This window comes from Eriocheir sinensis, chromosome 42 (genome assembly GCF_024679095.1).
Source record: "Eriocheir sinensis breed Jianghai 21 chromosome 42, ASM2467909v1, whole genome shotgun sequence".
NCBI lineage: Eukaryota > Metazoa > Arthropoda > Malacostraca > Decapoda > Varunidae > Eriocheir > Eriocheir sinensis.
The window spans coordinates 13,584,814-13,597,941 of record NC_066550.1 but is presented as its reverse complement, the minus strand read 5'-3'; the positions used below and the strand labels follow the sequence as shown (position 1 = coordinate 13,597,941).

Below are 13,128 nucleotides of genomic sequence, written 5' to 3'. Positions count from 1 at the left end.
CTTAAAAGTACATTCCTCCCTCCCTTCTCTCCTTGAAATGCCCACTTGTCCCTCTCTCTCCCTTCTCACCCTATAAAACAAGTGTCTCTCCCTTCCTCCTCCTCCCTTATCCTTAAAAGTACTTCTCTCTCTCCCTTCTCATCTTATAAAACAACAATCTCTCACCCTATAAAACAACAGTCTCTCTCCCTTCCTCCTCCTCCCTTACCCTTAAAAGTACTTCTCTCTCTCCCTTCTCATCTTATAAAACAACAATCTCTCACCCTATACAACAACAGTCTCTCTCCCTTCCTCCTCCTCCCTTACCCTTAAAAGTACTTCTCTCTCTCCCTTCTCACCCTATAAAACAAGTCTCTCTCCCTTCTCACCCTATAAAACAAGTCTCTCTCCCTTCTCACCCTATAAAACAAGTCTCTCTCCCTTCTCATCTTATAAAACAACAATCTCTCACCCTATAAAACAACAGTCTCTCTCCCTTCCTCCTCCTCCCTTACCCTTAAAAGTACTTCTCTCTCTCCCTTCTCATCTTATAAAACAACACTCTCTCACCCTATACAACAACAGTCTCTCCTTCCTCCTCCTCCCTTACCCTTAAAGTACTTCTCTCTCTCCTTCTCACCATATAAAACAAGTCTCTCTCCCTTCTCACCCTATAAAACAAGTCTCTCTCCCTTCTCACCCTATAAAACAAGTCTCTATCCATTATCATCTTAAAAAACAACAATCTCTAACACTATAAAACAAGTCTCTCTCCCTTCCTCCTCCTCCCTTACCCTTAAAAGTACTTCTCTCTCTCCCTTCTCACCTTATAAAACAACAGTGTCTCTCCCTTCTCACCCTATAAAACAACAGTCTCTCTCCCTTCCTCCTCCTCCCTTACCCTTAAAAGTACTTCTCTCTCTCCCTTCTCACCCTATAAAACAAGTCTCTCTCCCTTCTCACCCTATAAAACAAGTCTCTCTCCCTTCTCACCCTATAAAACAAGTCTCTCTCCCTTCTCACCCTATAAAACAAGTCTCTCTCCCTTCCTCCTCCTCCCTTACCCTTAAAAGTACTTCTCTCTCTCCCTTCTCACCTTATAAAACAACAATCTCTCACCCTATACAACAACAGTCTCTCTCCCTTCCTCCTCCTCCCTTACCCTTAAAACTACTTCTCTCTCTCCCTTCTCACCCTATAAAACAAGTCTCTCTCCCTTCTCACCCTATATAACAAGTCTCTCTCCCTTCCTCCTCCTCCCTTACCCTTAAAAGTCCCTCCCTCCCTTCCTTCTCACCCTGGAATGTTGGCTTGTTCATGGTGGCCATCCTCGGGCAGTAGTGTTTGCCTGGGAACCCTGAGATGTGGACCTCCAGGGGCACCGGGCGCACCGAGGGCCGGAAGTTGTATAGGCCGACCTGCCCGATGCCCAGCCAGTTGGCCAGGTCCTTGGAGTTGGCCAGGGCCGTGGAGAGGCCGATGATGCGGAGGGTCTGGCCAGTGTGGCTCGAGATGAAGTTGGTTCTGGACACGATGACCTCAAGAACTGGCCCTCGGTCCTCACCTATAGGGGTAAGAAGGGGACAGGTAGGTTAGGGTTGGACATATTGGGTGAGGTTTTAGGCAGAGATAGGGATAGCTAGGTTCTTTTTTCTTTTATAACAAAAGTAGAAAGTTCAAAAAAATTAAAATCTACTGCCACTGGTTCGACAAATGTTGGAGTGGCCGAAAGAGAGAAAGAGAACTAGTAGAAGTGAAGAGGAAAGAAGGGAGAGACAGGTTATAAACAGGACTGGAAAGAATGACAGGAAAGTAAACAGAGAAAGAGAATTATTAGAAGTGAAGAGAAGGGAAGATGGGAGAGACAGGTTATAAACAGGACTGGAAAGAATGACAGAAAAGTAAACAGAGAAAGAGAATTATTAGAAGAGAAGGGAAGGGAAGGGAGAGACAGGTTATAAACAGGACTGGATAGAATGACAGGAAAGTAAACAGAGAAAGAGAATTATTAGAAGAGAAGGGAAGGGAAGGGAAGATGGGAGAGACAGGTTATAAACAGGACTGGAAAGAATGACAGGAAAGTAAACAGAGAAAGAGAATTATTAGAAGAGAAGGGAAGGGAAGGGAAGATGGGAGAGACAGGTTATAAACAGGACTGGAAAGAATGACAGGAAAGTAAACAGAGAAAGAAAATTATTAGAAGTGAAGAGAAGAGAAGGGAAGAAGGGAGAGACAGGTTATAAACAGGACTGGATAGAATGACAGGAAAGTAAACAGAGAAAGAGAATTATTAGAAGAGAAGAGAAGGGAAGGGAAGAAGGGAGAGACAGGTTATAAAAAGGACTGGATAGAATGACAGGAAAGTAAACAGAGAAAGAGAATTATTAGAAGTGAAGAGAAGGGAGAGACAGGTTATAAACAGGACTGGATAGAATGACAGGAAAGTAAACAGAGAAAGAGAATTATTAGAAGTGAAGAGAAGGGAAGGGAAGAAGGGAGAGACAGGTTATAAACAGGACTGGATAGAATGACAGGAAAGTAAACAGAGAAAGAGAATTATTAGAAGGGAAGGGAAGAGAAGGGAGAGACAGGTTATAAACAGGACTGGATAGAATGACAGGAAAGTAAACAGAGAAAGAAAATTATTAGAAGTGAAGAGAAGGGAAGGGAAGAAGGGAGAGACAGGTTATAAACAGGACTGGATAGAATGACAGGAAAGTAAACAGAGAAAGAGAATTATTAGAAGTGAAGAGAAGAGAAGGGGAAAGAAGGGAGAGACAGGTTATAAACAGGACTGGAAAGAATGACAGGAAAGTAAACAGAGAAAGAGAATTATTAGAAGAGAAGAGAAGAGAAGTGAAGAAGGGAGAGACAGGTTATAAACAGGACTGGATAGAATGACAGGAAAGTAAACAGAGAAAGAGAATTATTAGAAGTGAAGAGAAGGGAAGAGAAGAAGGGAGAGACAGGGAAATAGGACTCAATAGAATGAAAGGAAAATAAACAGAGAAGGATTGAGAAACTAGCCATCATCATCATCATCATCATCTCTCCCTCGCACACACTCACCCAGCAAATGGATCTCGTCAATCACAATCAAGGCGACCTGCTTGACGTAGTTGCGAGTCTGCCAGGACCGAGAGATGCCGTCCCACTTCTCCGGGGTGGTGACGATGACGTGAGCGGCCTGAGGAGGAGGAGGAGGAGGAGGAGGAGGAGAAGGAAGAGGAGGAGGAGAAGAAACAGAAGTAGATTAGTCAAATTTTATACACACACACACACACATATATATCACAACCTACTCTCTCTCTCTCTTTTCATCTCTAGGCTAAAATGCTCACTCCAGGACCTCACGTACAGACCCTATGCTTGCTACATGGCCCTCAATACACCCCCCAAACACACACACACACACATATATATATCACAACCTACTCTCTCTCTCTCTCTCTCTCTCTTTTCATCTCTAGGCTAAAATGCTCACTCCAGGACCTCACGTACAGACCCTATGCTTGCTACATGGCCCTCAATACACCCCCCCCCAAACACACACACACACACACACCTGGATGGCCCTAATATCAGGTGTCACATCGCCGGTCAGCTCCACCACCTTCTTGTTGAGCTTCTCCTGCAGTCTGATCCGCCAATCCTCCACGCGCTCCCTGACCAAGGCCTTCATGGGGGCGATGTACACCACCTGGGGAAGGGAGAGAGGGAGGGAGATTAGGGAGAGAAGGGAGAGAGGAAGGGGGGAGGAGATGAAGGGAGAGGAGAAAGGGAGGGAGAGAGATGAGAAAGAGGAGAGGGAGGTAGGGAGATCAGTGGAGAGAGGGAGGGAGATTAGGGGAGAGAGGGAGGGAGATTAGGGGAGAGAGGACACAAAGGACACATAGGAAGAACAAACAACAGCAGACCAGCTACACACTGAAAAAACAAATAACACAAAACCATAACAAAGGAAACAACCCCCCCCACCCCCCACCCCCCCCAGCCCTGCCCAGCCCCCCCAGACCAACCTTAGACTCGGGGTACTCTCGGAAGACCCTAAACATGGCAATCTCCGCGGCGATCGTCTTCCCGGAGCCTGTGGGGGCGCCGAGGAGGACGTTGTGATCCGTGTGGTAGAGTGCGTGGAAGAGCTGGGTCTGGATGGGGTTGAAGTGCGTGAAGGGGTAGAGCATTTCCAGGGTGGAGTTGTTGAGGGCGGTCACGGGTAGTGGGTCCAGGTCGAGCAGGTCTGTGGGGGTGGACGAGGGTGTTATGGGGGGGGGTATGGTGATGGTGGTGGATTGGAGGGAATGGGAATGAGTGAGTGAGAAGGGAGGAGATAGGAATATGGAATGAAAGGAAGGAAGAAAGAAGGGAGGGAGGGAAGGAAGGAAGGAAGGAAGGAAGGAAGGAAATATAGGAAGGAAGGAAGAAAATGAGCAATGGTGAAAAGAAAGGAAGGAAGAAAGAAAGAAAGAAAGGAAGGAAGGAAGGAAGGAATGAAGGAAGGAGGGAAGGACAGGAAGGAAGGAAGAAAGAAAGAAAGAAAGAAAGAAAGAAAGAAAGGAAGGACAAAATGACCAATAACAAAAAGAAAAACAATGATGAATAAAGAAGAAAAACAAAACAAGAGAAAAATACAATAAAAAAAAAAAAAATGACAAAACAAGACAAGGAAAACAAAGAAAAACAACAAACCAACAACAAAAACAACAACAAAAATCCTAAAAAAAATAAATAAATAAAATAAATGCAAAATAAAGCAAACTACACATCTAATAACCCCCTAATCACCTCCCCTCCCTTCCTCCCTGACCCCTATATCCCCCCCACACCCCACCCCGAGGCCTTACCAGTGTGCGGGGGGTGACGCTCAGGCAGAATGAGGTTCCTGAAGTTGACGACACAGGTGGATTCACAGTTGAGCCATCGATCGCTGATGGCGCGGATGTAGTACTGGGTGGGCATGGGCTCGAAGATGGGGATCGTGAACACCAGCTGTGTGTCCACCTGCCGCACCACCTGGGGAAGGGGCGACGGAGGTATGAGGGTGGAAGTATGTTTGGTTTGGTCGGCGCAACATCTGTGGTCATATGCCGGAGAGAGACAGAAGGGGAAGGAATTATAGGAGAAGGGAACAGTTGGAAAGTTTGGTTTAGTCGGCGCAACATCTGTGGTCATATGCCGGAGAGAGACAGAAGGGGAAGGAATCATAGGAGAAGGGAACAGTTGGAAAGTTTGGTTTAGTCGGCGCAACATCTGTGGTCATACGCCGGAGAGAGACAGAAGGGGAAGGAATTATAGGAGAAGGGAACAGTTGGAAAGTTTGGTTTGGTCGGCGCAACATCTGTGGTCATATGCCAGAGAGAGACAGAAGGGGAAGGAATTATACGAGAAGGGAACAGTTGGAAAGTTTGGTTTAGTCGGCGCAACATCTGTGGTCATATGCCAGAGAGAGACAGAAGGGGAAGGAATTATACGAGAAGGGAACAGTTGGAAAGTTTGGTTTAGTCGGCGCAACATCCGTGGTCATATGCCGGAAAGAGACAGAAGGGGAAGGAATTATAGGAGAAGGGAACAGTTGGAAAGTTTGGTTTGGTCGGCGCAACATCTGTGGTCATATGCCGGAGAGAGACAGAAGGGGAAGGAGTTATAGGAGAAGGGAACAGTTGGAAAGTTTGGTTTAGTTGGCGCACCATCTGTGGTCATATGCCGGAGAGAGACAGGAGGGGAAGGAATTATAGGAGAAGGGAACAGTTGGAAAGTTTGGTTTAGTCGGCGCAACATCTGTGGTCATGTGCCGGAGAGAGACAGAAGGGGAAGGAGTTATAGGAGAAGGGAACAGTTGGAAAGTTTGGTTTAGTCACAATCATCACAAATGCGTTGATATATATTACGCGCCTATCGACGAACCTGTTTCTTGGTGAGGGTGAACTGCTCGTGGTGGTACATGTGGTTGGTGTCCGGATCCTCCACCCAGATCCAGTAGTTCTCCTGGCCTCCGTGCACCTTGTCATTCCACCTGAGTGCGTGTGGAGCGACGGAGAGGGAGAAAAGTGGATTAAAAATGATTCCTTGTGTTCCCATGATTCATTAAGTAATATATAAACAAGAATTAGTGGTACAATTATTATGATATATAGATAAATAGATAGATAGATGGAGAGAGAGTGAGGAAGGAAAAATAAAATAAAAAATGTAGAAAATATGAAAGAAAAAGGAAAATAAAACCAAAGAAAACCATGTCAACAAACCCAATCGCAGGGGTGACTCACGTGAACTCCAGCGTGATGATACGAAAGAAAGAAAACCATGTCAACAAACCCAATCGCAGGGGTGACTCACGTGAACTCCAGCGTGATGATACGAAAGAAAGAAAGAAAACCACGTCAACAAACCCAATCGCAGGGGTGACTCACGTGAACTCCAGCGTGATGATACGAAAGAAAGAAAACCACGTCAACAAACCCAATCGCAGGGGTGACTCACGTGAACTCCAGGGTGATGATACGAAAGAAAGAAAACCACGTCAACAAACCCAATCGCAGGGGTGACTCACGTGAACTCCAGCGTGATGATACGAAGAAGAAAGAAACCACGTCAACAAACCCAATCGCAGGGTGACTCAAGTGAACTCCAGCGTGATGATACGAAAGAAAGAAAACCACGTCAACAAACCCAATCGCAGGGGTGACTCACGTGAACTCCAGCGTGATGATACGAAAGAAAGAAAGAAAACCACGTCAACAAACCCAATCGCAGGGGTGACTCACATGAACTCCGGCGTGATGATACGAAAGAAAGAAAGAAAACCACGTCAACAAACCCAATCGCAGGGGTGACTCACGTGAACTCCAGCGTGATGATACGAAAGAAAGAAAACCACGTCAACAAACCCAATCGCAGGGGTGACTCACGTGAACTCCAGCGTGATGATACGAAGAAAGAAACCACGTCAACAAACCCAATCGCAGGGGTGACTCACGTGAACTCCAGCGTGATGATACGAAAGAAAGAAAGAAAACCACGTCAACAAACCCAATCGCAGGGGTGACTCACGTGAACTCCAGCGTGATGATACGAAAGAAAGAAAACCACGTCAACAAACCCAATCGCAGGGGTGACTCACGTGAACTCCAGGGTGATGATACGAAAGAAAGAAAACCACGTCAACAAACCCAATCGCAGGGGTGACTCACGTAAACTCCGGCGTGATGGTGAGGCGAACTCTGAGCACCGTGCGAGTGATGGGCTGCGTCACCGCCTCCATGTTGAGGAACGGGAACTGCCACGCCGCCGCCTTGACCTCGTGGCCCATCCTCTCGTGACGCAGCATCTTGCCTATGGGGGTGTCGGGCGGGAGGAGCGGGGGAGGCGGTTAGGTATGGTATGGGGTGCGTTGGTGAGGGTGTGTTAGTATGTGTGTGTGTGTTTGTTTTGCTTTAATTCTATATCTCTGTTTCTCTCTCTGAGCTTGTGTATTTCTCTCTCTCTCTCTCTCTCTCTCTCTCTCTCTCTCTCTCTCTCTATTTATCTGTCTTTCTGTTGCCCTATCTCTCTCTCTCTCTCTCTCTGTCTGTCGCTAATCCTCTTCCTCCTCTCCTCCTCCTCCTCCTCCTCTTCTCACCTATCTCCCTGTGGTCCATCCCTGATCTTCTCTATAGCAAATCACCAGTCCTCTTCCTCCTCTCCTCCTCCTCCTCCTCTTCTCACCTATCTCCCTGTGGTCCATGTCCCTGATCTTCTCAATGGTAAGCCTCCGATCCTCTATCTTGTCCACCACCTCCTGCGTGAGTCTGTGGAACTGGCGCAGTGGAGACTCAAAGTGCCACATCTGAAGCTCCAGCATCTTGGCCATGGTGAGCAGGCGACCGGCCATCAGCGGCCAGCCTCGGTGAAGGACGATCTCGAAGAGCGCCCGGGTGATACGGACCGAGTTCTGTGGGGGGCGGGAAAGTGTGTGTGAGTGTGTTAGTGTGTTTGGGTGTATGGAAAGGGTGTGTGTTAGTGTATATATGCTGGCTATGTAGAGTAAGTCCTCCATTTAGCAACCTTAACCTGTCCGCTGCGATTGTCAGGGATTTCGCCTTCACTGGTAGCCTGGTAACATACACTCCCAGGTCTTTCTCTGCCTCTGTGGTGGATAGTGGATAGTGTTTCCCATGTGGTATTGGTGTGCTGGATATCCCTTCACTGGTAGCCTGGTAACATACACTCCCAGGTCTTTCTCTGCCTCTGTGGTGGATAGTGGAGTGTTTCCCATGTGGTATTGGTGTGCTGGATATCCCTTCACTGGTAGCCTGGTAACATACACTCCCAGGTCTTTCTCTGCCTCTGTGGTGGATAGTGGAGTGTTTCCCATGTGGTATTGGTGTGCTGGATATCCCTTCACTGGTAGCCTGGTAACATACACTCCCAGGTCTTTCTCTGCCTCTGTGGTGGATAGTGGAGTGTTTCCCATGTGGTACTGGTGTGCTGGATATCCCTTCACTGGTAGCCTGGTAACATACACTCCCAGGCCTTTCTCTGCCTCTGTGGTGGATAGTGGAGTGTTTCCCATGTGGTATTGGTGTGCTGGATATCCCTTCACTGGTAGCCTGGTAACATACACTCCCAGGTCTTTCTCTGCCTCTGTGGTGGATAGTGGAGTGTTTCCCATGTGGTATTGGTGTGCTGGATATCCCTTCACTGGTAGCCTGGTAACATACACTCCCAGGTCTTTCTCTGCCTCTGTGGTGGATAGTGGAGTGTTTCCCATGTGGTACTGGTGTGCTGGATTTCCCTCCCAAGGTGCAGGACTTTACATTTTTCTTCATTGAACTGTAGCAGCCACTTTTTGTTCATAGCATCTACACACACACACACACACACACACACACACACACACACTCACCTCCGTCACATAGTTAGCGTCGGAGACCAGTGAGAACCCCTCCACCCTGATCCTGGAGATGTGACTTTGCAGGAGAATGTTGACCTTGCCGTGGACGTTCTCCGCCCCGCCCGCTGCTGCCACCTCGCACTGGTTGTGGAGGTCGTCAAGCTCATTCATCTCCTCATCGCGCACCTGGGGATGAGGGGAAATGGGTGACGGGTGATGGGAGAATATGGGAATAGAGGATGATGGGGGGGAAATGGGAGGGGGAGGAATGGGGGTGTTAAGGGTGTTGGGAAATGTGGAAATGGGGGTTAATTAAGGAGTACAGGAAAATGGGGGAAATATAAGTGATGGGAAATGTAGAAATGGGGTTGAGAAATATAGAAGTAAGGGAAATGGGGAAATGAGGAAATACAGGGTGATAGGAAATGGGGAAATGGGGTTAAGAAATACAGGGTGATGGGAAAAAGAATGGAGAGGAAAAAGACAAGGAAGAAGAAGAAGAAAACCTCATTATCAGAAACATCGGCACACTTCACGAGGCTCCGATAAATAAATCAATACATAAACAAACAATTAACGAAATAAATAATCATAAGTTTTTTTTTTTCCCAGCAGGCTTTTTTTCTTGCAAGCTTTTTCTCTAGCAAGCTTTTTTTCTACACTCTTTGTTGCCTGCTGAAAAGTGTACGCCTGAAAAGTGTACGGCTGAAAAGTGTACGGCTGAAAAGTTACACCCTGCAGATTTCAATTAAGTGTTATAACCAAACGTAAACAAACAGCAAATTGGTTTAATCTTAACGTGTGGATTTCGTAGCTACGGGAAATATGACGTCCGATATATATATTTGTCGAGAAGTTTAATATTTTCCATTATATCACATGTGCCGAAGGTTAATGAAGGGGCGGAAGAAGGAGAATAATAGGCGAAAAAAGAGGAGGATGGGAGAGGAGAAGTAAGGAGGGGGAGACGAGCATTGCGAAAAAAAATATAAATAAATAAATAAATAAATAAAAATAGTATAGTCTCTCACCTTCAGCTGCGTAAACTCCGAGCTCTGGGACACGACAGCCAGGATATCCGCCTCGTTCATGACCGCCTTCAGGTACTCATTGAACACCTCTATCGTGTCGTACTTGATGTAGAACTGGGAGGCGACGCGGCCCATGTCTGGCGGAAGGGAGGAGGAGAATGGGGTGAGGCTGAGAGATAGAAACATAACTTATAGACATGTTCTTCCTCTAGCTCTTGAACGGACGATGATTTCAGCGATACAAATAACAGAAAGCAGCGTGATATATTTTTTCTTACAGTGAAGAGAGCAATGAAGGGCGGACTCTAAATAACGATGGAAAAGAAACTGGAAAAACTACTGTTGAAGGAGGAAGAAGGAGAAAAAGAAGGATAGTTGAATAGAAAATAGAGGAAAGGATGGAAGGAGGGAAGGATGGAGTCCACTAACACCAGACAGAGATAAGAGAAGGATAGTTGACTGGACGATGGGAGAAAGAACGCAAGAACGGATGGATGGAGTACACTAACACCAGACAGAGAGAAGAGAAGGATAGTTGACTAGACGACGGAAGAAAGATTGTCAGAACGGATGGATGGAATACACTAACACCAGACAGAGAGAGAAGGATAGTTGACTGGACGACGGAAGAAAGATTGTCAGAACGGATGGATGGAGTACACTAACACCAGACAGAGAGAAGGATAGTTGACTGGACGACGGAAGAAAGATTGTCAGAACGGATGGATGGAATACACTAACACCAGACAGAGAGAAGAGAAGGATAGTTGACTGGACGACGGAAGAAAGATTGTCAGAACGGATGGATGGAATACACTAACACCAGACAGAGAGAAGAGAAGGATAGTTGACTGGACGACGGAAGAAAGATTGTCAGAACGGATGGATGGAATACACTAACACCAGACAGAGAGAGAAGGATAGTTGACTGGACGACGGAAGAAAGATTGTCAGAACGGATGGATGGAATACACTAACACCAGACAGAGAGAAGGGAAGGATAGTTGACTGGACGATGGAAGAAAGATTGTCAGAACGGATGGATGGAATACACTAACACCAGACAGAGAGAAGGATAGTTGACTGGACGATGGAAGAAAGATTGTCAGAACGGATGGATGGAGTACACTAACACCAGACAGAGAGAAGAGAAGGATAGTTGACTGGACGACGGAAGAAAGATTGTCAGAACGGATGGATGGAGTACACTAACACCAGACAGAGAGAAGAGAATCATAATTGACAAGACGACACAAGATAGAATATAAAAACGGAAGGACGGAATTCACAAACCACTACCATCAATGACGAAAACCTCCGAGGACCCCATACCTGTGATGTGCAGGTACCCGGTCGCCTCGTCAAAGCGCACCATCCTCGCCTTGTCCAGCTCCCGCGATGCCTTGGTGAGCAGCATCTTCCGGTACACCTCCAGGGTCGGGTCATGCTGGGCGTCCTTGATTTGGAGCCCGTAGACCTGAGGAGAGGGTGTGTTAGGGTGTGTGTGGGGGCGGGTGGAGAGTGTGTAGAAGGAGGAGGAGGAGGAGAAGAAGAGGGAGGAGAAAGAGGTGTATAGAAGGAGGAAGAAGAGGAGAAGGAGGATATGTTTTTTTTGTACATGAAGAAAAAGAGAAAAAAAAATAACTATGTATGTTTTATTTATTATTTTTTTTAGTGTGTGTGTGTGTGTGTGTGTGTGTGTGTGCGTCTCACCTGTGGGTTTTTCCGCATGCGTACAAACAGGTAGGTGTAGCTCATCCACTCAACCGCCTCCTCGATATTGGTCACCGTTCCGAGCGCGACCTCCGCATTGAGATTATCCGCTAGGTGGTTGATGAAGGAGCTCTCTATGGGGTACTGGTTGGTCAGGAGGGAGAGGTAGTGGGCCAGCTTGTCGTGTGCTGTGATGATCGTTCCGTGGCCGGTCTTGTCGAACTGGGGCCGACCCGCTCGTCCGAAGATTTGCAACACATCCAGGATACCCAAGTCTACCATCGTCCCGTGCTTGGAGTCGTAGATCTCAGTGCCCTGTGGAGGATTGGAGAGGGTTTAGCGGAGGGTTGAGTGGATGGAGAGAGGATTGAGGTGTAGGATATTAGAGAAAAGAGAAGAAATTGTACTTATGAATCAGGGTTGGCAAAGGAAGGAGAATCGAGTTGTGTGTGGTGCCCTGCGGAGGATTGGAGAGTGTTTAGTGGAGGGTTGAGTGGATGGAAAGAGGATTGAGGTGTAGGATATTAAGTTAGAGAAAAGAAAATGTACTTATAAATCAGGGTTTGAAGAGGAAGGAGAATCGAGTTGTGCGTGGTGCCCTGCGGAGGATTGAAGAGTGTTTAGAGGATTGAGGTGTAGGATAGAAGGTTGTCCTACTCTGCCTGCTTCCATCACCCAAATAACTGCCTTCATATGTGGTTATCATTTAAATGGTTAATTATTGGTGCTTCTTGGCAACCGTTATGGGGCAGACACCGGTAAATACGCAGCTCTTGAGTACGATAATTATAATCTGGCAACGGTGCGCCTGGAGGATGCTGTTCAACGTTGCCAGATTGTCGTACTCTGCCTCTTAAGTTTGCCGATCTCCGCCACACAAACTGCTTTCAGAGGAGTCACTTCAAGGGCATAAAATAAGGTAATAAATGTGAAAATAAAAGCCCGCTACTCATGTATAGCTATCGTTCAAATAGTTAATCATTGGTGCTTCTTGGCAACTGTTATGGGGCAGACACCGGTAAATACGCAGCTCTTGAGTACGATAATTATAATCTGGCAACGATGCGCCTGGAGGATGATGTTCAACGTTGCCAGATTGTCGTACTCTGCCTCTAATGTTTGCTGATCTCCGCCACACAAACTGCTTTCAGAGGAGTCACTTCAAGGGCATAAAATAAGGTAATAAATGTGATAAAAAAAGCCCGCTACTCATATATGGCTATCGTTCAAATAGTTAATCATTGGTGCTTCTTGGCAACAGTTATGGGCCAGAAAAGGGTAAATATGCAGCTCTCGAGTACGATAATTATAATCTGGCAACGGTGCGCCTGGAGGATGCTGTTCAACGATGCCAGATTGTCGTACTCTGCCTCTAATGTTTGCTGATCTCCGCCCCACAAACTGCTTTCAGAGGAGTCACTTCAAGGGCATAAAATAAGGTAACAAATGTGAAAATAAAAGCCCGCTACTCATGTATGGCTATCGTTCAAATAGTTTATCATTGGTGCTTCTTGGCAACAGTTATGGGGCAGA

General features: G+C 46.7%; 1 protein-coding gene across 29 annotated transcripts in view; it reads right to left on the bottom strand.

Moving 5' to 3' along the window:
• The window catches only part of LOC127010089 (activating signal cointegrator 1 complex subunit 3-like), a 38,749-nt gene that overhangs the window by 10,565 nt on the left and 15,056 nt on the right, over nucleotides 1-13,128 (bottom strand). For all 29 annotated transcript variants that reach the window (XR_007762857.1, XR_007762859.1, XR_007762860.1 and 26 more), the window contains exons 20-31: nucleotides 11,596-11,910; nucleotides 11,215-11,359; nucleotides 9,883-10,019; nucleotides 8,864-9,037; nucleotides 7,684-7,909; nucleotides 7,170-7,311; nucleotides 5,884-5,992; nucleotides 4,824-4,992; nucleotides 3,999-4,219; nucleotides 3,545-3,679; nucleotides 3,049-3,166; nucleotides 1,277-1,543 (exon numbers count right to left, since the gene is read on the bottom strand). Coding sequence is in view for 1 of the 29 variants with exons in the window: in XM_050883901.1 (XP_050739858.1) it covers nucleotides 1,277-1,543; nucleotides 3,049-3,166; nucleotides 3,545-3,679; nucleotides 3,999-4,219; nucleotides 4,824-4,992; nucleotides 5,884-5,992; nucleotides 7,170-7,311; nucleotides 7,684-7,909; nucleotides 8,864-9,037; nucleotides 9,883-10,019; nucleotides 11,215-11,359; nucleotides 11,596-11,910 (2,158 nt within the window). In the remaining 28 variants the exon portion in view is untranslated. The remainder of the gene's footprint in view (nucleotides 1-1,276; nucleotides 1,544-3,048; nucleotides 3,167-3,544; nucleotides 3,680-3,998; nucleotides 4,220-4,823; nucleotides 4,993-5,883; nucleotides 5,993-7,169; nucleotides 7,312-7,683; nucleotides 7,910-8,863; nucleotides 9,038-9,882; nucleotides 10,020-11,214; nucleotides 11,360-11,595; nucleotides 11,911-13,128) is intronic.